Here is a 26118-nt window from a genome sequence, read left to right on the forward strand (position 1 = left end):
CGTAACCGTGACGCGTCAGGTGATGCTAACGGAGCGCGCGGATTGGACGGTTTTCGGTCACGTGCCCCCACGTGTCTGATGATTGAGTTAGGCGATGAGAAACAGAAAGAAATCGGGGTGATGCTAAAGGACATCGAAAACGGATAGATAAACGTTGATAAAGGGGATATTTACCATCATGTGTTCTTGTGTTAAGCAGGTTACAACATTTCAATGAGTAAAAGGCCGTTTTAAATCATGAATGTAAACAGTAAGTAAAGTTACAATACATAAAATGTTCCCATTGTTTATTTAGGATGCTCTTATTCTTGTTCTGTAATTTATTTCCTGTTTTCACTTTAATTTCAGCATTCTTCAATGTTTTATCAACTTAAAAACATAGAAAAACCATCTCCACTTACCTCAAATCCATTGTTTCTTAGTGTTTTCTGAGAATTGACTTAATGTATTAAATTTAAAAATTAATGCTTAGCTCAATTCTAAATCAATCTTATCAATAATCTGTATGCATGTGAGAATGGATTATATACTTTTTTTCTATAAGAATGCAAGCTTTAGTCTGTTGCGGGGCTCCCCGACCGATGCTTTCCTAATAGATATTGATTCGTTTTACGAGAGATTTAAATTTTCTTGCGTTTGGCTCTATCTAATTAGAATGACAAGTGTTGTTTCCTTATGCTTCTATCTGGCAAGACTCTGCAATATTACGCCGCAACAGAGTGACTATTTTATGTCATCTTTTCTATTGCATTCTTATTTTAAGGATGGAATGTGGAGTCATTAACTCTCCCGGTGTGCTTTTTCTTATAAAACTTTATTGGAAAATCCCAAGAGTCTAGTTGCCGGGAAACTGAAATTTTATTAGATGATAACGTACTGAAAGTACATCTTTATTTATCTTCAAACTTTGGGTTAATTCGTAAATATTATTTGTTATTAAATAAACTTTCAAGTTGCCTTAGGAATTATTTACATAAGAGTGTATGTAGATAAGGCATAAGCACTAATAAATATTTAATTAAGTACGCAATGTATTTTATTGAAAAGGTTAGATCGAGTAATCCGATTTATATGAAAAAATTTTGTAAAAATTGCTTAATTATATATATATAACAATTAAATTTAAATTAAAATATCATCTATCCTAGTCATTGTGTGTCAACAGAATTTGAATTAAAACAATTATTAACAAATCAAACAGCTTAAAACAAAGGTTATTAAACATTTTCAAGCAAATTCTAAATGTATGAATTTTTCTAACTTATGTATGCAAGAATAAATACTTGTTAATATCTATATTTACAATTTTACATTGAATATCATCAAATAACTGTAATTAACATACTGCGAGTATTGTGTTGTCTGAATGCATCCCGAAACTTGTTTAAACAGTGTTTAGTGTCATTGACAGAAGCAGAAAGTGTATTCTTTTGTTTAATTTACTAATCATTAGTTATTTTCTCTAATTTATGTACTTTAATTGTGAGCTTTAATTGCTTTTGTGAATTTCAATGCTTACAAAATGTTTCTTCAATGTGAATACAAAAAAAAAAGTCTCTACTATGTGAATTACTTATCTGAATTAGAGTGGAACTAGTTTACTAACATTGAATGCTTACAATGAGTCATACATCATAGAATTTTATTTTATTTTTTCCTCCCTTGTTCTAAATATACTACTACTTGATAAGCAGAAGGAATCTATCATCGTCTACCATTTAAATACAAAATATTGACAATCATTTTATTTTATTTTATCCAATTTACACAAAGAGGAAAACTACAATTATTATTATTATTATTTTTTTTTTTCATAATTGCGTCATTTAAATTTCCTGTTATCAAATTAACAAGTAAAACTAGATACATCAGTAACAGAATTTTACTTGCATATGACTAATGAATAGTGTATTTGTTGTAATTTTATCTTCATATTGGGTTAATGATCATTAACTAGTCTGACATCATCTATACCAGTGGTGGACCAATTGTACATAAGTCATATATATATGTAGGTGGCCCCAAATATTTTGTATATATTTCACATAATATTTCTATATAAGTAATGTATCAAATATATTTCGTGGTCCAAATTTGGCCCAGGGACAATAGTTTGGGCACCACTGATCTATATCATTGCTACTGTGAATAATAAAAGAATTAAAATTGATAATCAGTTATGGTTATAAACATTAATTATATAATCATATATGTTTATATTCAGTAGTGCAAGTTACCGATGCAATAACAATTTGTTTTTTATTTGTTGTCCTCTTCCAGCAGAAAGAAGTTCCACTTTGCCATAAACCTCTTCTGTGTTTTATTAATAACAAGAAATACAAAAAATAAAAATACTATACTAAATGTTGACTTTAGAGAAAATAACTCAGAATTTTAGATACTTTTTTTTTTTTTTTTTTTAAACAAAAGTAATTATATCTGATAAGGATTAGTCAGATGATAGTGTTTTCAATTTGGCATATGTCAGCTGAGTACTTCTATCATTCTGTTACATCATTTGAAGATAACGTTCATTATTCTCATTATTAAGTTTCTCTATTATTTCTGATCAGAAATATTTTAAAATTACTTTTTTCTTTTATTATTTAATATACAGTATTTGGGTTATGTATATTTAATTTATATTTATTAAATGGAAATACTTAAATCATAATTTATGGGATGTATTATTAGAGAATTGAGTGTTATAAGGAAGTTTTATTTAAAATTCAAAGTTATTAATTTATTATTTAAGTTAATATTCATATTTGAAACTGTTATCCTGTAAGAATGTGAACTTGAGAATTTTGTATTTTAAATGTTAAAATTTCATTAAATATTGCACTCTTTTTAGTTATGAATCTTTTTTTTTTTCTTTTTAATAAAATATTGAAATTTAATCTGTAACAGTAATTAATTTCATATTTACAAAAAAACAAATTTAAATTATTGTCTGACCCATTTTCTTGATCCAACCTTCCTTTACCTCAATTTATCTTTGTAATGGATCTGCCTGATTGTGACTTGTGAAGTCATTTTAAAAAATTATTCTTTTTAATTTTTTTTAGATAAATTATTATTAAAATCTGATGAAAATTGCATTTTAAGATGATAAAATTTGAAGTCAAATGTTAAATAAAATAAAGATTGAAAGTTAAAAGTTATGCAAGATTTAATATTTTTTATCAATAATTTTCAATTTATCATCTCATCCTGTAATTTTTATATTAGGTGTTTTATAATCAGAATATGTACAGATGTAAATCACAAGACTTGATATCTGTTACGATTTAATTTATATCTATGTGTAAAATATAGATATTGAATTAAAATATAAAAAAAAATATTTAAAAAAAATTTTTATTGGTTTTTATTTATTGTATTAATTAACAGATTTAAAAATTTTTTTTTAATGAATGGCTGTATTAATCATTAGGCAAGTAAGCATGTACTTAAGCCATTGGGGAAAGGGGACAGAGTGTGTTATAGATTCATGGGGTCCCATACGTATTTGAATTAGGGGGTTTCATGTATGACGTCGACTTTAAACATTTTTGTTCAGGAAATTTTGGAGGAATCTCCTGGTATTCTCATTTGTTTCTTAATATGACCTCTATTCTGTGCCGGTACATCCTGCTCCTGTACCACACCAGCAATCTAGGGTTGTCGAATATGGCCCAAATATAAATTTTTATATTCTTAGTAGAGTAATGAGTTTAACAAAGATTAGTTGGAGGCCCCAGATAATGCTTTTTTTGCTTATAGGATAACATGCTGCTGAGGGTGCATCGTAAAAATCTGCCTGCTATACTGTGGACCATACAGTGCAAAACTGCAAACGATGCAACTAAACCAATGTCCACGAAAAGGAGGCCCCAGAATAAATGAAAAAAGTTGAAGTATTTGTTGGCATCATTCATTTTGAAAAATAAAATTCTATTTTATGTTTTATTATTGTGTATATTTTGAATTCATATACAATATATGGCATCGCCAAAATCTTTTAAGTGTTTAGGGCCTCTAAATTCTTAATTTGGCTCTGTTTCTATGTAAAGATACATAATCAAACCTTGATTTAGAACCACTATTTGTTCACTTCTGAAACACATTAAATGCACCATCTGTCAGCTCACACTTGGGCTGATGGATGGTGCATTTTCTGGGTTTTTTTGCATCGATAATGTCCAAGTAGGGCCACTTTTTTTTAAAACACCCACCCGGAAGGCACATTCCCTCGATTGCAGATCGTGTTGCATGCCAGTTTTTAAAACTAACCAATTGATGCATAATGAAAAAATTATAGTGGAACACGTCATTTTATGTAGTATTATCAAAACAAGTGAGTGAGATTGTTCTATACATATTTGTGCTCTTTGTGTTCAGATTTGACATCTTTCCCACAAAATTACTGGCATTTCAAACTTTAAGAAAGAATCTTATAAAACTGACAGCATAACTTGTTCATGTAGAGCTGGATAAAACGGGAAACTTTTTTGCCAATTCTTAACAGTCGAATCCACCCTCTGTCAGTTACTTCTGAGAGTTCTCCAAATTCTGATTTCCAAGTAATCGTCATTTTTTCATGTGGGAATAGATGAAAATTTATATTAGGCTCCCATATGGCTTTGAAATTTCAATTTGGAATGCAACAGAAAGCTTTGTTTTTCCTATTTCTATTCCTCTTTACTGCTGACAATACACAGGAATGATTCAAATGGCCCAGGTAAAATAATTTTTTTTAAATACCAGAGGGTGAGCATTTGGTGAACAATGCGAATATCAGGGAAGGTTAACCTTTTTGAGTCTGCATGCCATGTAGTAAGCTTACTTATCAATTAATTCCATTTACAATTAAATTGCTTTAATTAAACGCTTACTTATTTTTAAAAATGTTTGTGCATCAAAATTTCCAACTTCAAATAACAATACTTAAAGAAATGAAATAAATATACTATAATTAGAATAAATGTAAAGTAGCTGATTGAAGAAGATGATCAGGTGATTAACCAAAAGAATGATTGAAAAAGACTGGCAATAAACTGATACATGTCAGAAAAAATCATCTGACATGTCGTGTCTCTGGGTTTTATAGGGCCGGAGTGGGTTATGCTATATCATTGTATAACCTGCATTTACTTTCAAATCCCTTTTCAAATAGGGAGTATTTTTTTAAATTATTACTGCATTGTATGTTAAGAATGGAGATTATATCTATTTCTTTTTATAGTTTACATGAAGAAATATATATATATATTTATTTATTTATAAAAGAATTCAGAGATGATGATCAATTAGATAATTGAGCTGCAATTTGAAAAAATTGTAGACCTATGAATTCCCACTGTCACCCATCTGCCCTTTTTTAATCTCGAGAATGGAGTGAGTTAGATGAAAGCCAAAACCAGATATGGAAAGTTTAAGGGCAGGAGACCTGGATTAACTATATACGAACTTCCAATGCAAACCGGAAGTCACGTTATTTCAATTTAAAAATTTTCCCTGAAAGGAGTTAGATGACTGATATTACGATGATGTCACAATAACATAATTGCTTGTATAAGTAACAAATATATATATATATATATATAATTGCTTGTTTTTGAGCCAATTGTAAATATAGTGTTTTTATATCTACTTCACAAAATAACTAATCTTACAAACTCTTCAATACTACAAAACAAAGTTTATTAAGAAAAGGAATTATTTTATGAGTAAATGTATACATTTAATAACAATGAGTAAATGAATTAGTTGAAATATAAATCAAATAGATGTTTTGAAGAATGTTAATAAATGTCTATAACAAGAAAAATATCAATATAGAAAATAATTTTAAGGTAATGTAAAATGTTATCATTAATAATTCATAGAAATGAAATCAAATATTCTTTTATATTTAATGGAAAAGAAATATTAAATTAAGAAATATAAAAAAAATATGCAGAAGGAAATATAAAAATGATTATCCAAAAAGTGTAAATTAGCTGGAAAATGTGTAAGGAAAAGGATAAAAAATCTGATAAAAGTTGAAAATGAAAGTTTCTAAAAGGAAATCTCTTATTGTGATTAAAGAAATTGTGTGTGTAGTTAGATTCCTGCTTAATTACTCCAGACTGTAAAAGATGTAAATTGCATCTTTGTTAAAGGTCACTAGTACTATAAATTTGAATTGAAGAAAATTAAATTTTAAATTATATTCTTAATAAGATAGTTAATTTTAAATTACTTTAATTGAACTTTACAAAATTAATCTTTAATGAAGCAACAGTAGCATTACTCAGTCGAGTCTGCAAGGATGTAAAGGTCAATTCTCCTGTACAATTTTGTTTCTGCAGTGTGAAAAGGTAGATGTGAAAATTGAAAATAATGTTGATTTTTGTGAAACAGTGTTGTATTATTCTTCGAAGTATCAAACACAAATTCGTGTTAATAACAACCACTTCAACTAAATAAAGGTGGAAAAAAGCCAAGTGGTTGTTATTAACATGAATTTGTGTTTGATACTTTGAAAATAATGTAGATAATTAGAAAATAATATAAAAACATTTAAACTGAAAGAATATTTCATTACAACTGTAGTGTACAAATGCTACAAATACAAATGATGTAAATGAACAGATGTAGAATCACTGATCTCTATAAAAATGTTAGACGTGCATTAATAAAAGGCGGGAAGAATTGCTGGATTGGTCAATATTTATTTTTTCGTAAAGTAAAAAATTAGGAATTAAAATTCAACGGGTTGTTTGTTTACATAAAGCGGTGGACCTTTTATAATTCTGAAATAATAGGAAAAGCTGGTTGATGTTGCCAAGGTTGAACAGAAAGGCTTGACTGTCTTTAAAATGAATGTTCTTTGTATGTAAATGATTGATGGATTATATATTAATGTCCATGCAGAAATCTAAATAGAAAAAATTCTAAAATTAAACTTATTGATTGTGCTTATCTGTTTACATTTGTTTTGGAATTATAATACAGAAACTGACCTAAATGGAAAAAATCCTTTGGAATGGAGCAGTTTTCTACATTAAATTCTACTATAAGCAAGAAATCTGTTCGACATGGAAATGGAAGTTTTCAGGTATAAAGAATGTCACTTAACCTGGATAAAGCATCTCAACAACTTAGGGTGGTGGTTGTTTTTTGTTAATGTTAGGTTTATGTTTTTCTTTGCAGTTCTGTTTGTGTTCAATTTATAATTCCAAATGAATATGTCAGTACTGAAATGACATGCGTTGATTGCATTAAATGCCTTTCTAGCAGTGGCATGCCGTCCTTGAAAGCTGTGGAAGTGCCACTTCCCTTGTATCTTCTAAAATATAAATACATATTGTGTGATTATTTTCATATTTTAATATACTTCGAATTAATTAAAATTAATATTTTACTATAACTGCCTTATGTATCTTATTACAAATTTCTATACTACATGTGAAAAAACGATAAGATTGCTATTGTGTATTCGAATATCAGTGGCAGAATGGAAGTGCTGTATTGTCGAATATGGGACAGCTTCCATGGCAAAAATATCTGAATGGTGTAAAGCAGCCAGATTATACGCATATGTGCACGTGCTTTACAGAACACCAACCTCGTGCGGTTTAGTTGGTGGATTCCGCTTCTAAGCATTAATCTCCATATATCTCCACTCCTCTGCCACCAACTACAACAAATGAACGTATGTACAGTGCTATTTTATTAAATAAAGTTTACATTCTTGCAAAGACACAATGCAGTGACAGTAGATTTAAAACACTGGGCAAATTTTCATCCTTTATTCGGTTGGAATGCTTTTTACATCGCGCGTTTCGGGCCGATGCCCCTCTTCAGCCAACTAAACAAAAGGTGTTTTTTTACATAAGAAAAGAGCACAAACAGATATTTAAAGTAAAAAATACAACAACATACACAACACTGATGTAAAATGTTTTGCATTTGTCGGTTCTTGATTTCAAGGTATCTGCATTCAATGTTTAGAAAGTATTAAATTTTAATAAATTATGTCAAATTTTAAAAAACTATTACTTTTTTATATGTAGTGTGAAAGCAGGGCCTAAAGCTGTTGTGAAAAGTCTTGACCTTCTTAGATAGAAAAATTATCATTACAACAGTTTAAATGAAAATTTGTTTGTTATTATCACATTATTATTTTCTTCTTACATATATAATTTTACTTTATTTACTTTTTTAATTACTAAATTTAAATATTGACCTGCAATTTGGAGTTATTAAGTTTCAAATTCAATTTTGACCCACCTTTGCAAAAAAGTTTTCCATTGCCGAAAAATTGTAGATAGTACTCCGAAAAACAGCAAGCAAATAATACTGGATAAAGTACTATTAAGTTAAAACTTACAAGAAAATGTTAAAAATTTTCACAAGAAATTAACAAAAGAAAACACAGATTTTTCATCTTTCTTCTTCCTTTGTTCTTTTTGCACCTTGGGGAATAGTCTTATGGCAGAGTTGATCTTTTTATGTAGACTCTTACTTGCATCAATATGTAAAACATAAAAAAAAAAGATTTTCCTTTGGCAATGGCTAAAATCATAAATGTGTATGTAATAACTTTAATAAAACTAATAAATGCTATTAATTAATTGTATCTACATGTATAAACGTCACTAAGCCTGATGTATTAACAATAAACCAACCGATAGCCATTATGAAGATCAGTTGGTTTATAATTGATTATATCTGTTATATAACACATAAATTTATTAATTATATCTTTTTAATTGTTTCAGTATGTTATTTTAATGTCGGAGTGAATGAAATGAGAATTTCTACTAATTGTAGTTTTATTTAACATCCTGTTTAATGTTATCAGTTTAGCTAACTGATTACATAAAATAGAAATTAATTATAGTATGACTAAACAGCAAATAAATCTCATCAATTTCATTCATTAAAAAATTTATTTATTTATAGTTTGATGTAATTGTGTATTTGTCTTAGCAAAATTTGTTTATCATTTATTGTAAAATTTATATTTATTAATTAATGAATAAAATATTTATGTAATTAGATCCAAAGTTATTCAAATAACATTGATATCAGCTTGTGAACTTGTTAAATTAACATGGACAATATTACATATGTAAAAAAATATAGACAAATAATATGTAAGAACAATGCAAATCTGTTACTTTAGTACTAGGAGATTGTCCAGTATGACATAAATAATGACCTAGCAATTTTCTCTGTTTTAATAAGAACAAGCAATTATTTATTGTGACATTGTCACAATGCCATGCCAGGCAATTTTTTTTAATAATATCTTTCATTTATTTAATTTAAAATATATGCTCTCCATCTCAATTATTAGTAGCTTACCCCCTGTACATCATACTTTTCTGCTAGCAATAGAGTCGTGCCAGTCATCTATCTAACTCCTTTCGGGAGAAATATTTTTAATTGAAATAACATGACTTCCAGTTTGCATATAGTTAATCAGGGCCACTTGCTCCTAAGCTTTCTGTGTCTGGTCTTGTCTTTCGTCTAACTCTATTCTTGAGATTAAGTCTACAATTTACATTATAAGTCTACAATTTTTTCAAATTGCAACCCAATAAATTATTATTTTTATATATTTTTTTTGTGATAATGTATATCAATAGGATGGTTTGTCTTTCTAATATTGTAATATATTTTACACGATTTTAAGATTTATATTTAATATTTATGGAGATTTAACTCTACAGTATGAATGATCGGCTTTCTATCTTTTATAGACTGTGGCTTAAGCAGCAGCATATTTGCAAGATAATTTAATTATTTATATTATTGGAAATGAATACTTTTTTAACATCAATTGATGATAAAATTTTAAATTTTGAAAATTTAAAATCCATTTTTATGTACAGTTCAAAGAGTGTTCCACTATCTTAGCATCATTGATTGTTGTAACTACTATGAAAATAAGGGAAAGCTATAATTATATATATTATTTTGTCAATAAACAAAGTTAAAATTTTAGTTTTCTAAAAAATCTTAATAGAATGTCTTTGCAGATTAATTTAAGAAGTCTTTTTTGTGTCTATATGCGTGTATGTACATAAAAGAAAATTTATAAAAATTAAGTCTGCAATGCCGCAAGTAAAAGTACTCTAAGCACAATTTAAATCTGTTCTCACATTTGTATGATTTTAACACCAGTTTTCAAACTATTAAAATTTGTATTATTTTTTTTTAATCCGAGAAAGCAGTCAAAATGTATTAATTGCTCCTTATAATTAAGTACTAACAATTTTTTATTTTAATTCAAATGTAGTTATTTAATAGAATATTATCAATTAATTTTAGTTATTTACAATCAGATTTGGTTTAAAAACTCAATATTTTTTTCTTTTTACTAAATAGAATTATGTTTTACTTAAAATAACTTTATAAAATAAAAACAAATATCTGCTTTATTGGAGCCTGCTGGCGTCAAGTAATATCATCTCTAGTAATTTCGGGAAATCCAGCCGTCGTCAGGGGATACAAAAGAGCTTGATGGCTGTCACCTAAATCTGTTCACATATGTCTGGATGCATAGGAGGTAAGGTAGTTACGGGTGGAGTGTCGACTGTCTTAGATAGAATGACATCCAGTCATATGTGAACAGATTTAGATGATAGCTATTGAGCTAGTTTGATAATGTTTCTTCTTGACTCTCCTGAAATTACTAGAGAAATTGTTACTTAATGTGAGCAAGCTCCAATAAAGAAAATATTTTACAATAAAAGATTTCTTTAAACTTTTTAAATCTGTTATCACATTATTAATAGCTGTGATTTTATTGAGTAATCAAACAATTACTCAAATGTATGAAATTAGTGCTTTTGGCTAAATTCTTGCAATTTATCAGTTATTTGACACTAAAGTGATGATGTAACCACTTTACATTTTGCACGTTAAGCATAAAAAATACAAAATCTTTGAACTATTTAAAAATTGTATTATTAATAATGTAAAGCTTTAAGAACAATTAAAAAATAAGTTATTAATTTATCACTTTAATTTATAAAATTTTTAATAATCAGTATTATTTTAAATAAGTATGCTTGGAAAATGAAATTGATATCGATTTTCTACCAAGGGAAACAATTTAATTTAATTATCTGTTGTGTTTTTACAGTAGGAAACTGCTGACTGTTTAGAGTAGTATTTCCATTACTGCCTTGTAGATGAAAATAATTTTTCACCCAAATTAATTAACAGTGAGGAAGCTAAAAGAATGCTAATATTTCCAATTTTGTTAACAGGTCATTCTCGAGCATGGAAAGTCAAAAGTGGAATGCTAGTGTCAGAAGGAAAGGACAGAGATAGATCCCAATACAAATAAATGAGTGGGCAGTGGGCTACAGGGGTGGTGGTTGAGATGAAATTGTAAGGAGATATTGCCAGGCAGAAGGAAGGGATTCCTTCTTCTTGATGTTTATTATATTGTAGTTTATTCCTTTATCCTTTTCTTCTAACAATAGCATTCCATTTTAAACTTTCCACATCTGAACATGGCCATTAATTGGATCAAAAATCATTTTTTTAACTTCACCCACTGTTAAAAGTTCAGTAGTTAGATCAGTTGCTAGTTCATCCATCATCATTATAATTTTTCACTGAAAAATATTACTTGTAGACTATGGAACTTGTAACTTTTTTCAATGTTACTTTAAGCTCATACAAATTTTATGTTTTATATATCAATATAAACTTTTACCTTGTTATATATTACTTATTCAAAATTAAATAAGTAATATATTTTTGTATCTGACATTATTGTCAGTGCTGATAGAACTATTTGTGATGATTATATGACTAAAATATTAATGATTTATTATCCATTGTATTTTATATCTGGTTGCATTTGACATCAGATAAAAAATTGAACAGATTTTACTTCTAAAAAAAAAAGATTTTGATGAAACAATTTATTGAAAATTTTCATATTTTATTCTTATTTTATTCTTTATAACATAAGTCTTACAGTGGAGTTGAACCTTATCTTGAGACTCTCATCCACATCAATGTACAAAAAGTTAAAACTTCCCTCCGGCAACAGCACAATTATAAAAATATAGGGTAGCTTCCCGTTATATTGCTCGTGTCGGAAGACAAACCAAGTGAGTGCTGTATCTATATGCCTGTTTTGTCTGTTTTTGATCTTCGTGCCAATTTGCTTCTTGTGGGTTGTATTTTGTACAATGGTAATTTCGTCGTTGATGATAACTGATTATCAGCTAAAGTATTTTTATATTCGGAAGACAAAAATCTGCAATATATCTGAACAGTTAGGCTACCATATTAATAAAATTTTATATTAAGTTATGTTTTCCCCTTATTATTTCGTAGTCAACTTATCTTCAATTTTGAAATAATAGATTTTATCTAAATTGATGATATAATTTGAAGATAAACAATCTAGAATATCATAAAATACATTCTTGTATTATATCTAAAAATGTACTTGCTGTAATAATGACGTCAAAATAAAAGTCAAATCCCATCACTCTGTTTATTTTAACAACTCCATGGCTAATTTTTACAAATTTAAAATAAATACATTAGGTTTTATGGGTGATGGCTTTCATAAGCATAAAAAACAAGCATTCTGTGATCCGAAAAGTACCATTTATTTTCAGATAGATTTATATATTTTATATTAATCATGATGATATGAAACATCAAGGAGAAAGGTTGATTAGGAACAGGAATTGTTCATCAGTCAAGAGTTATAAATGACGACTTTGAGAACAATTTCAGGATCCCAAACATGCTTCCGAAGTCTTCAGATTTTGTATTTTTATATACCGTATATTTCTGCAGATAAGACGATAGTTGAATCATAAAAAAAGGCCCTCAAAATCCGGGATCGTCTTCTAGGACAGATACAAAAAAAATTAGATTGAAATTTATGTAAATTAAAACCATTATAAAAAAATAAAAAAAAAAGACGGACAAACCGTAATTATTTACTAGTAGAGAGTAGGGCATGTCCACAAAATAGATTAACCCGTACAACATTTTTGTGAATAGTCAAGGTCATTACCCGAATGCCCGAATCAGCGCGAATGTTTGCAACAATAGCAATGCAGAAAATAAAATTTGTTCATTCGAAAAATTACAAATAGGACATAATTTCGTATATGCTATACAGTATTATTATCCAGATGATGATTGCTGATCTAAACTAAATTCTTAGGCCATTGATGGTTTGGGGGTCGTCTTATAGGACAGATATATGCTAAAACTATAAAACTTTGACGAAAATTTATACCTCGTCTTATCTGAAGGTCATCTTATTTGTGAAAATATATAGTAATACAGAAATAAAAATAGTTTTGTATTATATTAATTAGATAAATTTGTCGTCTTTGAAGACGTGTTCGACACTATTGACGTATTAAATTATATTGTGTGCACGTTTTCTGAAGGTCTTTTCAAGTATGTCGGTGAAAATAGACAATATAAAGATATATAATTTTACCTCATGTCAAGCGTAATTAGATATGGATGATATATTGCAGTGTTCTATTTCCAAATGTCAATTCTGTATTTTATCTTTATTCAATGATAGATGGAATGAATTGTTAGGAGTTGAAAGTTGTGATAATTCCTCTTATACAGAGTTAAACAAAAAGTACGAAGTATACTTGTTGAGACACTTAGTAAACTTAACATCCTTTGATTTTTATTTTATAAAATTGCATTTATTTAGAAATTGCCAATATTAAAAGGAGTTTTGGGGTGGTGTAATTATTTCTAATAACAACAACATACACAACCAATCCGATATTTAAAATCTTTTATTAGAAGAGTAAAATATATTAAAATCATTCGTTAAAACTTAAGGATTATATAATTACTAGGTAAACTTTCTACGTAAACTGTTACATGTATGTCTGTGTGTTTAAGGAAATAGCAAATGTAATCTACTTAATAAGCCACAACTTGAAACTTAATCAAATTGCAGAATCAGTTAGTTTAGAATTACCAAAGTTCTCTTCAAAAATGTTTGTTTTTGTCTATCTGAATAATAATAAATTTATTTTATATAATTTTAATGTTTAGAATATTTTATTATTATGTGAAAATATTGATTAAATTAACAATTAAAATTAAAAAATAATTATCTGCTTTTAATATGAACAGAATAATAAGTCAACAAATTCCATTTAACAGTGGTAATATTATGTTACATTAGTGTATACCATTGTAATTTTTGAGCAGAATAATGGTTTAAAATATAAAATTGGTAATTAAGATTTATATTAAAATATTTATAAGAAGTATTTTAATGAATATAACTTCCTTTATCTTTATCCTTCTTAGAAATAAAGTAAATTTATTGCTAAATTTTGAGGAGAATTATAAGTGTCTAGCAAATTGCCATTATTTATTATGTCACATGTGGGTAATTGCCTTTCTCTATTAAGATTACATCATTTAATTCCGAGTAAAGCGGTACTTCTTGGAGATTAGCATCCTTGGACTCAATCCAAAAATTTTGCGTAAAGTGATAGACCTGTAAGTTCACAGTAGTGGTACGAAACAAAAGCTATTTAGCTGTCATTGTTAGGAATTTATTGTTAGATGATACCGTGTATCCCAATTCTCGACTTTTTGCACGTACAAAACAAATAAAAATATTTTGTAAAAGTGACTTCTCTATTCAATATTATAACAAAGACATTGCTAAAAATCAATAATGAATTATTTATTTAATTTTTTTCTTTCTCAAATTGTTTATGAATAAAACATTTTGTATAAATTTAAAACAGGAGAATCATCCAAATCTTATGAAGAAGAAAGACAGACTTTGCTCTTGCATCTTTTGGATGCTGTTAAACAGGTAAATTTAAAATATTCTGGAGTCTAAATGTTCTTGCGTCTTAAATATTCTTGTCTTTCTCTAGTGTCAAATCAGATTTGGAGGGAGGACTGAATTAGCCACCGAAAGTGATAGCAGGTAATGTATTATTTTTAAATTGGATAAGAAAACACTAAACACCCCCTTTCTGGCACAGAATCTCTTAATTTGAATTGACAATTATAATTACTTTGTTTTTTATTTACAGAATTGTTTCTCTCTGCACACAGTTTGAAGCTGTATTACAGCATGGATTTAGAGGAAATAATAAGAATTATTCAGCTTTTAGGTATGTGTATATATAAACAATTTTTAAAGTTGTAATTAAAATTTAATAACTAGTATTTTTTTATAAAAATATTAATACAAAATATTGTATTTAATAACAGTAACTGTTGATCAACAGACAATGCACACATTATTTTCTCATCTTTTATTGAATATTCACATTAATAACTTAATAAATTATGCAGAATAATTATAATACTTTAAAGAATTAATCTCATTTGGTTTGTAAAATCTAACCAGCAGTAAAATTTCTTTTCCAAGACAATTTTATTTGCTTAAATAATAAAAATTTCTGAAAAATTTGACAAGTTTTGGGATTTTTTTAAAGATTAATTCTTTTTAATTGATGTAATTACAGCATTGAAAGACTTTTGTTGTTTTAAATTTTATTTAAAGTTATTAATCTTGATGAAATGTATAATAGTTTTACCAAAATTAGATTATCATTATCATCCTGACAATAATTGATTGATTTACAAGTATTTCATTTACTGAATTAATCTATAACAAAAAAATGTAGGCTATTTATTAGGCTTGCCATCTCTTCAATTTTACGGTGAATAATAATTTACTAACCTAAATTCAAGTGCCAAAATTATTGGTTGGTTTATTAATAATATATTAAACAATTTATACTCATTATTAATATAAGTGCAGTAGTCTTATAATATAATATATGGTGTGAAGTTGGGTCATTGTAGATCCAACTCCCTGCTTTCTTTTCCCACTTATTTGCCACATAGACTATTCATAACAAAAATTTCAATATGCAGAGGGAAACCATGACAGAACAGAACCCTTAAGGTTTAAGCATTGTAAAATTGCAAATTGCCCCAGCAGAATGAAACACTTATTTTTATTACTTAAAAACAACCGATGTAAAATTACATTATTCTGTAGTTTGCTTTATGTAAGTATTATTTGTCAAAATTAGTTGAATTGCACAATTCATGCACCGTCTACTCCAGCATACAAATTGTGGGCCCATTTGAGGCAGCTCTGGCAAACAATCCATCCTTCAACAAGTCTTGTCCTGGATGCAGAGGTGGTTTGAATGTTGTTAGTCTGTTAGAAACTGAAGAATTACAATATAAGTATATGAATTAGTTCAAAGTGCAATACTAAAGAAATAGCAGTGCATATAATATCTGTTTGACTTATCATGAGAATAAGAATTAGAAAAATTACAATATCTTGCTGGAAAAGGAGATTAACTCTGTTTTCTCACATAGTTATCAACTTTGTTATTGTGACAGTGCAGACATGGACAAGAAGTTCTCACAGTATACAGCTAAAAAATATAAGGATTCTGTTCTGCCCCAGTATCCTCTATATCTTCATCTAATTCTGAGTAAGGATTTCATAATGGATCTGACATTTCAAAATGCACCTCCGCACTCAATTTAATTAGAAAAAACAATTTTTATTTAAAACACACAAATATTTCCTTTCAGATTTCCTCCATCCAAATTGAACATACAACATTCTTCAGATTCCAGAACCAAAAAAAGTTCTTGTTTTCAAATCAAATCAGTCAAACATTTACAGTTATTTTTATTTCCTTCAGAAAAATATTTCAATTTCATGAATGTGTGATTCACTTTGCTAGCTCACTCCATAGGCTTGGGCCATTTGTTCCCAATATAGACTATTCATAAAAAATCTTTGTGACATTCAGTCCTTTTGAACCAAACTTCATTCTTTTTGCTGTAACTTCATAGTGGCAGTCCAATCCTCCCAACACTTGCTCTGTCTTTCTTCAGACTAATCTCATCATTCTCTCTCCCTTCACCCAACCCTGTCCCTCACAAGGCCCAACCGGTTGAGTGAAGGACAGGGAAGGCCCAACAGGGTCTCATTCTTTTTGAAGGGAGAGAGAATGACAAAGGCCATAATGAGCTTGCTTGCCAAAAATAATACTTTTTCACTCAGCATTATTTTCCATGCATCTTATAGTTGATAAACTACTTTTTTTTATAACATTAGAAATATATTGCGAATTGATCTCGATTCTAACAGTAGTAAGTTTTTCTAATAGAATGCATGATTTGTGCACTCTCAAAAGTATAAACATCTGTCCTTGAGCAGGATTCAAATATGTGATCTGATAAACACAAAATAATACCTTAAATAGCACAGGATGTTCAACAAAGAACTAGCAACTGACAGTGTACTCATACGTCAGTCTGTGTTGGATACGTTGGCAAGCGGCAACATGAAAATTTCACAGGCACTGCCATGCACAATATTGATTACTGGATATGACGAACTACAGACTCTACTGTATTAAATGTTAAAAAGTCCCCCTTTTTTAACTATCTAAATGTATTCAAAGAAATATTTTTCAGACAGGTTACCGAGATGATGAAAGGGTTAAACCTTAAAAATTTGGAATCTGAGCCGGGTAACTTATTCAAATTAATTACTATCGAGGAAGGTTTGATGATATTTATAATTGAATTATGCAAATTTTACTTTGCAGCTTTCTGGCATTTTGTGAGAACGATACTCAATAAACACGAATACGAGAGGTACCTGATGTTAAAAAATACTTCCACCGATGTCGGAAGAGGTCGGGCTTGGCTCAGATCTGCACTTAATGAACGTTCTCTGGAACGATACATGCATATGATGCTTGCCGATGCTACTCACATTAGGTAATTCACTTGTCCTACCAACTTATTAATGATGATTCAAATGTTTTTTATATAATTATTTATTTATAGTCAGTTTTATGAAGACTGGGCATTTTTGATGGATCAAGAAAGGAGTAGTATGCTGCCCATGATGTCTGCAGGTGATCACTTTAAATTTTCTTTAATATAAACATTAGCAGTCACATACATTGTATCACCTATTATATATTTATATTTGGTTTGAAACATACATAAGAAAACTTAACTTAAAATTTAAAAATTTTGTACAGAAAAATAGTTTTGTAAGACATAAAATTTATTACTTATCGGACTTTTATGTAGGTCTGGGCTCTATATTATTTGCAATCAACATTGACAATCCGGATCTGGACATTTCCGACTATAATCGCGTGGAAAATAAAACTACCATTAACAATACTGAAGAAGTTTTAGACGAACCATTACCCATAATTGCAAAATCTCTTGGTGTTCATTCTAGTAAGCTGTTTGTATTAAGATATTTCAGATTTAGTGAGCCAGTAATTCTAATTACTTATCTTCTAATTTATTAATTAATTTTTAGGTGGGAAGAAGAGGAAGAGAAAAAAGCCAAGCTTACAAGTTATATCATTTGATGATAATGACCTTAGAGAAAATGAATATGAGTAAGAAAGTTTGAATTTATACTTTTTAACTTCTTACATATAATTAGATAAAGTTGCAGCTCTGAATGATATGGTTGGGACCATATCATAGCTGTAGACCACACTCATAGGAGTAAAAAATGTCAAAGAAACCAATGGTCTACCTATGACCATTTACAAAGGTATAACACCCCAAAACCAACCTTTCTGGACCCACGATAACAGAGCAAGCAGTGTGGCTCTAATTACCTCCCAGTAGTAGTAGTATGTGCAATGGAGTTTCTCATGTTTTATGAGCTTTTAGCTGTCTATAGTGAAGTGAAAAATAGTTGATTTTTAGCATTGTTTGGTGAAATAGTTCAGTTTTTCCACTTTTAAATTTTACCCCAATTTTGAGGGTCTTCAAAATTCCAGATAGGCCAATTTTGGATGGAGTTATATCTCATAAAAAGTCACATGTAGACTGTCAGTTTGACATTTTTACTCTTATGGACACTGTTTACATCTCTAATAGGTCCCAACCACCTCAATTGAAGCTGAAATTTTATTTATAATTATACCGAGTTTAAATTATATAAAAACATTCTACAAAATTATTTTTAGAAATGTGAGTCTTCCACCTTCCTACAGCAGTGCACCCCCAACATGTCTTTCTTCTCCAGTTGTTTATAATGGTAATTTTGGTGCTCTCACGGATTCAGTCACGACCGACGATACTAACCAAAGGTTCTCTAAAGATTCAGGTAATGTTATAAATGAAGCTTCTCGTTCTCCGAAATTAGACTGACAGATTTTTGTTAATTTAGATAAAAACATCTTGAAGAAATCTGAAGAAGTAATTTCAGTTCTCGCTTCTTCAGAAAACAAATCGGAGGATAGTGATAAGTTGATTAATGGTAACATCGATTCCGATCAAGACATTCCATCTTTTCGCGTCCAAGATTTGTCGACCAAAGATGACGTGTCAAACGTAGAAAATGGGTAATTTGATTAAATAATTAGAATGATATTTCTTAAATTTATATTAATTATTTTATATTTAATAGTCTCCCTTCCAAAACAATATTAACACCAATAGATAATGCTTCCATTGGTGAATTAATTCCATTAAATCAAGGCGACGATATTCAATCTTCGGGTAAGCTTCTTTTACAAATTAATCCCACGAATGTCACATTTATTTTAAAAATAGTAATCAAAGCAGATTATACTGATTTTTTTTTTTTTAACAAATATTTCTTAATTTGATTTGAAAATAGTTCCAACAGGTTTATCACAAAGCATAATATATGAAGGAACAAAAAATATAGTTTTACATATTAAGATTATTTTGATAACGGATCTTAAGCCAAATAGTATATTTGTTGTTAAAAATGGAAATATATTATCGGAAGCAATGCCGAACTGAAACCAATAACGTACTTAAATAGAATCGTGGGCTTTCAAACTGTTGAAACATTTTAAGCTTTAACTTCTTCATCAACCATAAGAAACATTCTAATTAAAACAACTTATTTTCAAACATCTTCAAATCTTTAAAAGAATAATATTAAATTTATTCTCTCTTCTCTTTCTTAATTGTTTACTCCTTTAAACTTACTCTACTCTAACACAAAATCACTAAATAAACATTAAATAGCAGTTATGACTTGCCAGTTTGGTTTCCTATTACTTCGTAACCACTAAACTTCACTTTTAGGGCTGGCTCCCGTCGTCATTGCTTTCCGAAAACTTTTCGGCATCATTCTTTCACTACTAATTAATTTAAGTGTGCTACATAAATGTATAATTGTTCCAATATCCTAATTGTATAACTCTATATAACTGTTTCTATCTTCATTGCATATGCTTCCTATTATTTTAGATCTGAAATTCTATCTTTCTCATTTCTTATTCTTTCAAATGTCTTTCTCTTCTGTGTCTGCTTCATGCATCTTATACATTCTATTATCTATTTTCCTTTTATTCTTCCTCCTGACCTTTTAGCATCTCTCTTTTTTCCACCTTATTCTGTATCTGTTCTATAATCTTTTTTTGGGAATGTGACCCTTTATGAACTTCTTTCTAGACATATGAGAATTTAAAACTAGAAATTTATATGTGTACTATACCTGTAAGCTCTCCTTGACGAATTAAATCTAAGTTAGCAGCTATGTACACTTGGAAGAGCTAGCTTACATAAATAAATTATCTCTTGAATTACTATTTGTGACAAAGGATTCTGTGATAATCCTACCTTCTGAGTGTAATAAGCTCACCAAGGACAAATGCAATTGTTTAATATAATCACCATTAACTTCCTAAAATGTACTGGATGGAAAGCTTGAAGGAATTTTTGCTGCCATTTCTTTTCTTTTCATATTTTCTAGATCTTCATGAGTTTCCTTTTAACTGTCGATGCTTTGATTCTAAATCTCCGCTCCCTGCTTGTAATGTTATATTTTTAATATCATTGGGTATTGTTTTCTTGTCGTGTTTTTGCTATAACAATACCTTTTCCTCTTCTTAAAGACCTAATTCTCTATTTTCTTTTCCTTCTCAAACTACTTCATTTACTAGCTTCACCTTCCACTTGTCTGTCTCTTCTGTCCTTAAAAAATTTTCTGTGCAACCTATCATCTTCGTTATCCCTATCTTCTTTGGCAGAAAAACTTTAGAATATGGCCGTAAGCCCTTTCCATGTCTTCGCTTGTCTCGACTCTGCATTTTCCTTTCCTCTATCCTTTAAGGATGTCACTTCTCCCTCTTGACATAGTTCGGCTTCTACATTTTATGGATTTCAAAGTCAACATTTAGTGCAGAAATGTCATCTGAGTTTAAATTATTAGTATAATCTGCCATAATTATTTGTTTGTAATTAAACGACTCATTTGAACCTCTGCCTAGAAGATTCTGTGTCGATACCAAGCTATGGAGAAGAAACCGAAAACGCTGCAGCTGCTCTGGCGGTCGCCCAGAGGGGCACAAACTGGGGAACAGTCGGACAGTCTTCTCAAACTTCCCTCAACTCTGCAGTGATTCTGGCAAATAGAAAGCCGTCAGAACCCAGAAGCCGAAGTGAAACTCTAAGCATGAGTAACGGTAACCTTTTCAGTTAGAAATATTGAAGTCGTATAAAAAATTTTATGAACTTTGTTAAGTTTTTAATTTTTCTAATTTTAGATGAACTCAGGGAAGCTCTTTTGGTCGTCTTACACAGAAAAGATGAACTGGAAGAGACAAATAAGTAATTCTTAAATTGTTTTAGTACCACAATATGTTTTCAAAATACTAAACTGAAAATTTTTCTTTAGCTCTCTAAGAAACTTGTTAGACAAGGAAATGGAAATGTGTGCGGGACTTAGGGCAGAAATGGAAGAAATGAAAAAGCAGCACGAGGAGAGGAACGAAAGGCAGGAAATTAAATTGCAAACGCTTTCCAGGTAGATAAGTTTCAATGACTTTTTACTGTATTTTGGTTAATACGACACGAGGCTGTAGGCAAGTTCCAGCCACGGCCAGGCTGCTTTCCACTGCCAGCGTTATGAGTGCAGTTTTATTGGGTTGTTCGGAAAGTTCATAGCAATTTTTAAAAGAAATAAAAGAAATTTGTTTTAAAACTAAAAATATACTTTTATTCCGTTATGTATGCGCCATTGTTTTTAATGACGTGTTGCCATCTATGGGGCAGCTTCATGATACCCTCTTCGTAGAACTTTCCAGTTTTTCCTGCGAATAACTGATCCACTTGGTTTTTGCAAGCTTCCAAAGTATCAAAGTTTTTATCATGAAGGGAATTTTGTAGAGAACGGAACAAATGATAGTCCGACAGGGCAAGGTCGGGTGAGTAAGGGAATTGGGGTAAAACATTCCAGCCTGGTTCCAATAACTTTTGGTGTGTTCGTAAAGACGTGTGAGGTCTGGCATTATCTTGGTGAAACACAATGCCTTTTTTTTTTCTATTGGCCAGTTCCGGACGTTTTTCTTTAATTGCCATGTTCAGCTTATCCAATTGGGAACAATTGTTTGATTCTGTGGAAGCAGCTCATAGTACAGAATTCCTTTCCAATCCCACCAGACAGTGAGCATGACCTTCTTTGGATGAAGACTGGCCTTTGGAGTTTTTAATGGTGATTCATTTTTCTTACCCCATGATCGTTTTTGGCTGATGTTGTTATAAATGATCCACTTTTCATCACCTGTCACTAAACGCTTCAGAAAAGGGTCATTTTCATTTCGTCTTTCAAGAGAATCACAAATGGAGATGCGATCCAGTAAGTTTTTTTCCGTTAAGTTGTGAGGTATCCAAATGTCGTAACGATTCACGTATCAGAGCTTCTTTAGATGTTGAAATACAGTACTGTTTGATGACTTCACTATGTCTGCAATTCTCTCGAGTTGTGTAATGAGGGTTTTCATCCAATAATGCTTTGATCTGGTCCTCTTCAATAACAGGAGGTCTTCCTGAGTGAGGAGCATCTTCAAGGCTGAAATTACCCATTTTAAATTTTGCAAACCACTTTCGAACAGTTGATTCTGATACAGCACTCCCACCATAAACATCACATAACTTTTTTGCTGTTTGTACAGCATTTTTGCCTTTACAAAAAAAAAAAAGAAACAAGTGTTGATAATGCACGTTGATCGCATCCATTTTTTACAATGAGACAAATTACACGCTATTTGAATAATCTTAACGGTTCTTTTGTAACGGATGCGTCTCAAGGTCATTTTTCGTAATATTCATTGGTTTGTACAATTCTAATAATTTTTGTGTCAATCGGTGTCTCAACTGTCGGCTATCAAAAATCGCTACAAACTTTCCAAACAACCCAATAATTTCAAATTGCCAATAGCGCATAACACCATTGGGCCAAACTGGTGACTTTTCCATAGGAGAAAGGGTTATCCCTAAAGTATTGCTTTATTCCTTTCTAACAAATCTCTCCTAGGGAGATTCAGAAATTAGAGAAGTAGAAATAAGAATTGAAAGTAAAATACCAAGCATATAATTATAATATATTTTACTGTAACAAAGGTTGGAGATGAGGAAATCTTTTGTTTGAAGAATAATCCATTATTTCTATATTAATTTACAAATAAATAGTAAATCTTAATTTACTACTTAACTTTCAGAGAGAATGACCTATTGAAACATCAGCTTAAAAAGTATATTGCTGCTGTTCAAATGTTGAAGAGAGATAGTGTTAAAGCTCAAGAAAGTATATTCCTTTCCTTTGTAGCATACTTTGTAATTCTGTTTTCCACTGCGATGCTAAATCAAAAAAATCTATTTTAGCTTTATCCGGGATGATAGGAGACATACAACCGGCCATTCCCGAACCTCGGATATACATCGATCATCAGTACGAGGCTGCAGAATACGAAAAGAAACTTGTCCAAGTAAGATTTAATATTTTTATGAAATTTAAGTCTGTTTTGAAATATTTTTGGAGCAAGAAAGTGTACATCAAAAATCTTTGTTCTTTCTACCTTAATTTTTCACAATTTAAGTCTTGTTTTTCAAATATATCTCAGGTAGCGGAAATGCATGGAGAATTAATGGAATTTAATGAACGCCTCCATCGTCTGTTACTCCAAAGAGAAGCTAGTATAAGAAGACTCAAAGAAGAGCTTGTTGACTTGAGAGGGCCGGTGAGTGGATTGACGGATTATTAACTTTGCTGTTTTTAAGACGAGGATATTTAATAAATAATCTTATAGTTGCCAGATGATAATCAGACGTCAGACGACGACATTAGCATAACCTCAGATTATGATGCGTAAGTCAACCCCTCCCCATTTTTATCCATAACAAAAATTATTTACTATTAACCGGATGTTTTGTTTGACAGATCCTCGCAGACGGCTGCATCCCGTCCACTCATAAATATATGGATACCGTCTGCTTTCTTGGCCGGCCGTACAACGGATCTTCACCATGTTTATCAGGTAAGGCACCATTCGATAAATTTTATACGGTGTAACCAAAAATGACTTTTTTTTTTGCTTTAGGTATACATTCGCATAAGGGATGACGAATGGAACATTTATCGGAGGTATGCGGAATTCTATGCCCTGCATAAATCTCTTAAAAAGAAACATCCTATTGTTAACACTTTTGATTTTCCACCAAAGAAAACTCTCGGTAACAAGGTAAATATTTTTTGAAGGCAATCAGGAACTGCATTAACCAATAGATTTTACGTCTGAACGTTTGTTTTATTACATAGGATGCAAAAGTTGTCGAGGAGAGGCGACGGCGGTTTCAACATTATTTACGTTCCATTATTAACTGGCTGCTCCAGACAAACTCGGACTTAACTAACAATCCCGACAGAGAGACTATAATCTCTCTACTACCTTTCTTTGGGTAATTTTAATATTTTATCTGTTGTTAAAGAAATTAAACAATATATTAAACTTTGTTTTTCCCCTTCCAGTGAGAAAGAGAATGATACAAAATCCCAGTCGCCCCGAACGGTCAGCAACAGACTGAGATTTGCGGCTCGGAATTCTCCGCCGACTGGAGCAGAAAGACCCGTACAACACTACATGGGCTTATAGAACCAAAAAAAATATTTGTTCCTAATTTATGAAATGGCACAAAATTCACTGCACTGCCAAAGATTAGTATCCAATCATTCCAAGCCAGCTTATCAACCAATTTAAGTACTTGCCTCCGGAGTTAGCTGCCGTCGGCAGCATTTGTCAAATTATGTGCATTTCTACGAGAACGTTATCCTCTCGGACTTTTTCATTTTTTTACGAAAACATCTTGCCATTTTTAACCAATTGCTCTGACACGACGTTGCTCAGACTACAGTCGTCGGAGACAATTTTAAGACGTTGAATGAACAAAGATTAAAATGGACCTCACGGTATAGTTTAATTTTTCCAATGTTTATAGTCGGCACTGACATCTGGGTTGCATGTAGTGAATTAATTTGCCCCCCCCCCTATGTTTGGTCACAGTTGAGCTCCTATGTAATTTAAATTAATTTATGTGTTAGTAGATTTTTAAAATAACACTATAAAAAAATTATATATATATATATAATAGTGTAGTATCATTGTAAAAAAAAATTATATACATTTCATATTATCATCACACATTCCCAAATCCTGTATTTCTTAATTAGACGAGTCTTAGCTCCGTGTTCAATTATGCAAATTGAATATCGGAATTGCTACTAATCTATCGCTATTTCAAATGTTTTATATGCAATTTCAACTCTTGTCCTTATCATTAGAATGATTTAGCAGACGTTGAATTTGTTTAATTTCGTCACACGTTAGGAACGACCTCTCTAATCGATCAGCAATTATTTATTTAACGCGCATTTATTTTGGCATCCTAGTTTCAAAAGAACATCGCGCATCTTCCCTTCCTACAAACTGTCCACAAATGCTTAATTGCCAAATATGAAATCTGAAGAGGTTATTTGTATATTGTTAAGTAAAACATGTAAAAAAAAAAGGTTATTTATGAAATGTTGCCACTGACCTAGTGGATTTGATAGCGACATGACAATGAAATTACTGACGATGTCAGGGTATAAATTGCGGTTTCCTTCTGTTGGCGATGTAGAAAATCATGAAATTATATATGTACTTATTTGTATATTTATTGTGAGATATATAAATATATATTGTTTAAATGGATTATGAATAAAATTGCATGTTGGAAACTTTGAAATTATTTTAACTTTGT

General features: G+C 30.1%; 1 protein-coding gene across 2 annotated transcripts; it reads left to right on the plus strand.

Moving 5' to 3' along the window:
- Positions 1-67: 67 nt before the first annotated feature.
- Positions 68-26103, plus strand: LOC136973180 (sorting nexin-29-like). Of its 2 annotated transcripts, none has more exons than XM_067267881.1 (23): positions 68-250; positions 14769-14839; positions 14904-14956; positions 15066-15146; positions 17494-17549; positions 17628-17802; positions 17872-17942; positions 18124-18279; positions 18365-18446; positions 19029-19168; positions 19232-19406; positions 19472-19563; positions 21312-21506; positions 21588-21651; positions 21719-21847; positions 23541-23626; positions 23704-23807; positions 23943-24059; positions 24129-24187; positions 24260-24356; positions 24420-24560; positions 24638-24777; positions 24848-26103. In XM_067267881.1, the coding sequence occupies exons 1-23, from the start codon at positions 238-240 to the stop codon at positions 24969-24971; spliced, it is 2421 nt and encodes an 806-aa protein (XP_067123982.1). In that variant the 5' UTR covers positions 68-237; the 3' UTR covers positions 24972-26103. The 2 variants fall into 2 exon arrangements, with proteins under 2 accessions (XP_067123982.1, XP_067123983.1); XM_067267882.1 differs by having other exon boundaries at positions 21315-21506.
- Positions 26104-26118: the final 15 nt, after the last annotated feature.

Source organism: Centruroides vittatus, unplaced genomic scaffold, assembly GCF_030686945.1.
Source record: "Centruroides vittatus isolate TY-2023 unplaced genomic scaffold, ASM3068694v2 contig_3103, whole genome shotgun sequence".
Lineage (NCBI taxonomy): Eukaryota > Metazoa > Arthropoda > Arachnida > Scorpiones > Buthidae > Centruroides > Centruroides vittatus.

Coding starts and splice junctions, on each gene's coding strand:
- LOC136973180 (XM_067267881.1), top strand. Junction 18,280..18,364: donor ATCTCTTGGTGTTCATTCTA/GTAAGCTGTTTG, acceptor ATTAATTTTTAG/GTGGGAAGAAGAGGAAGAGA. Junction 24,060..24,128: donor TTGTTGACTTGAGAGGGCCG/GTGAGTGGATTG, acceptor ATAATCTTATAG/TTGCCAGATGATAATCAGAC.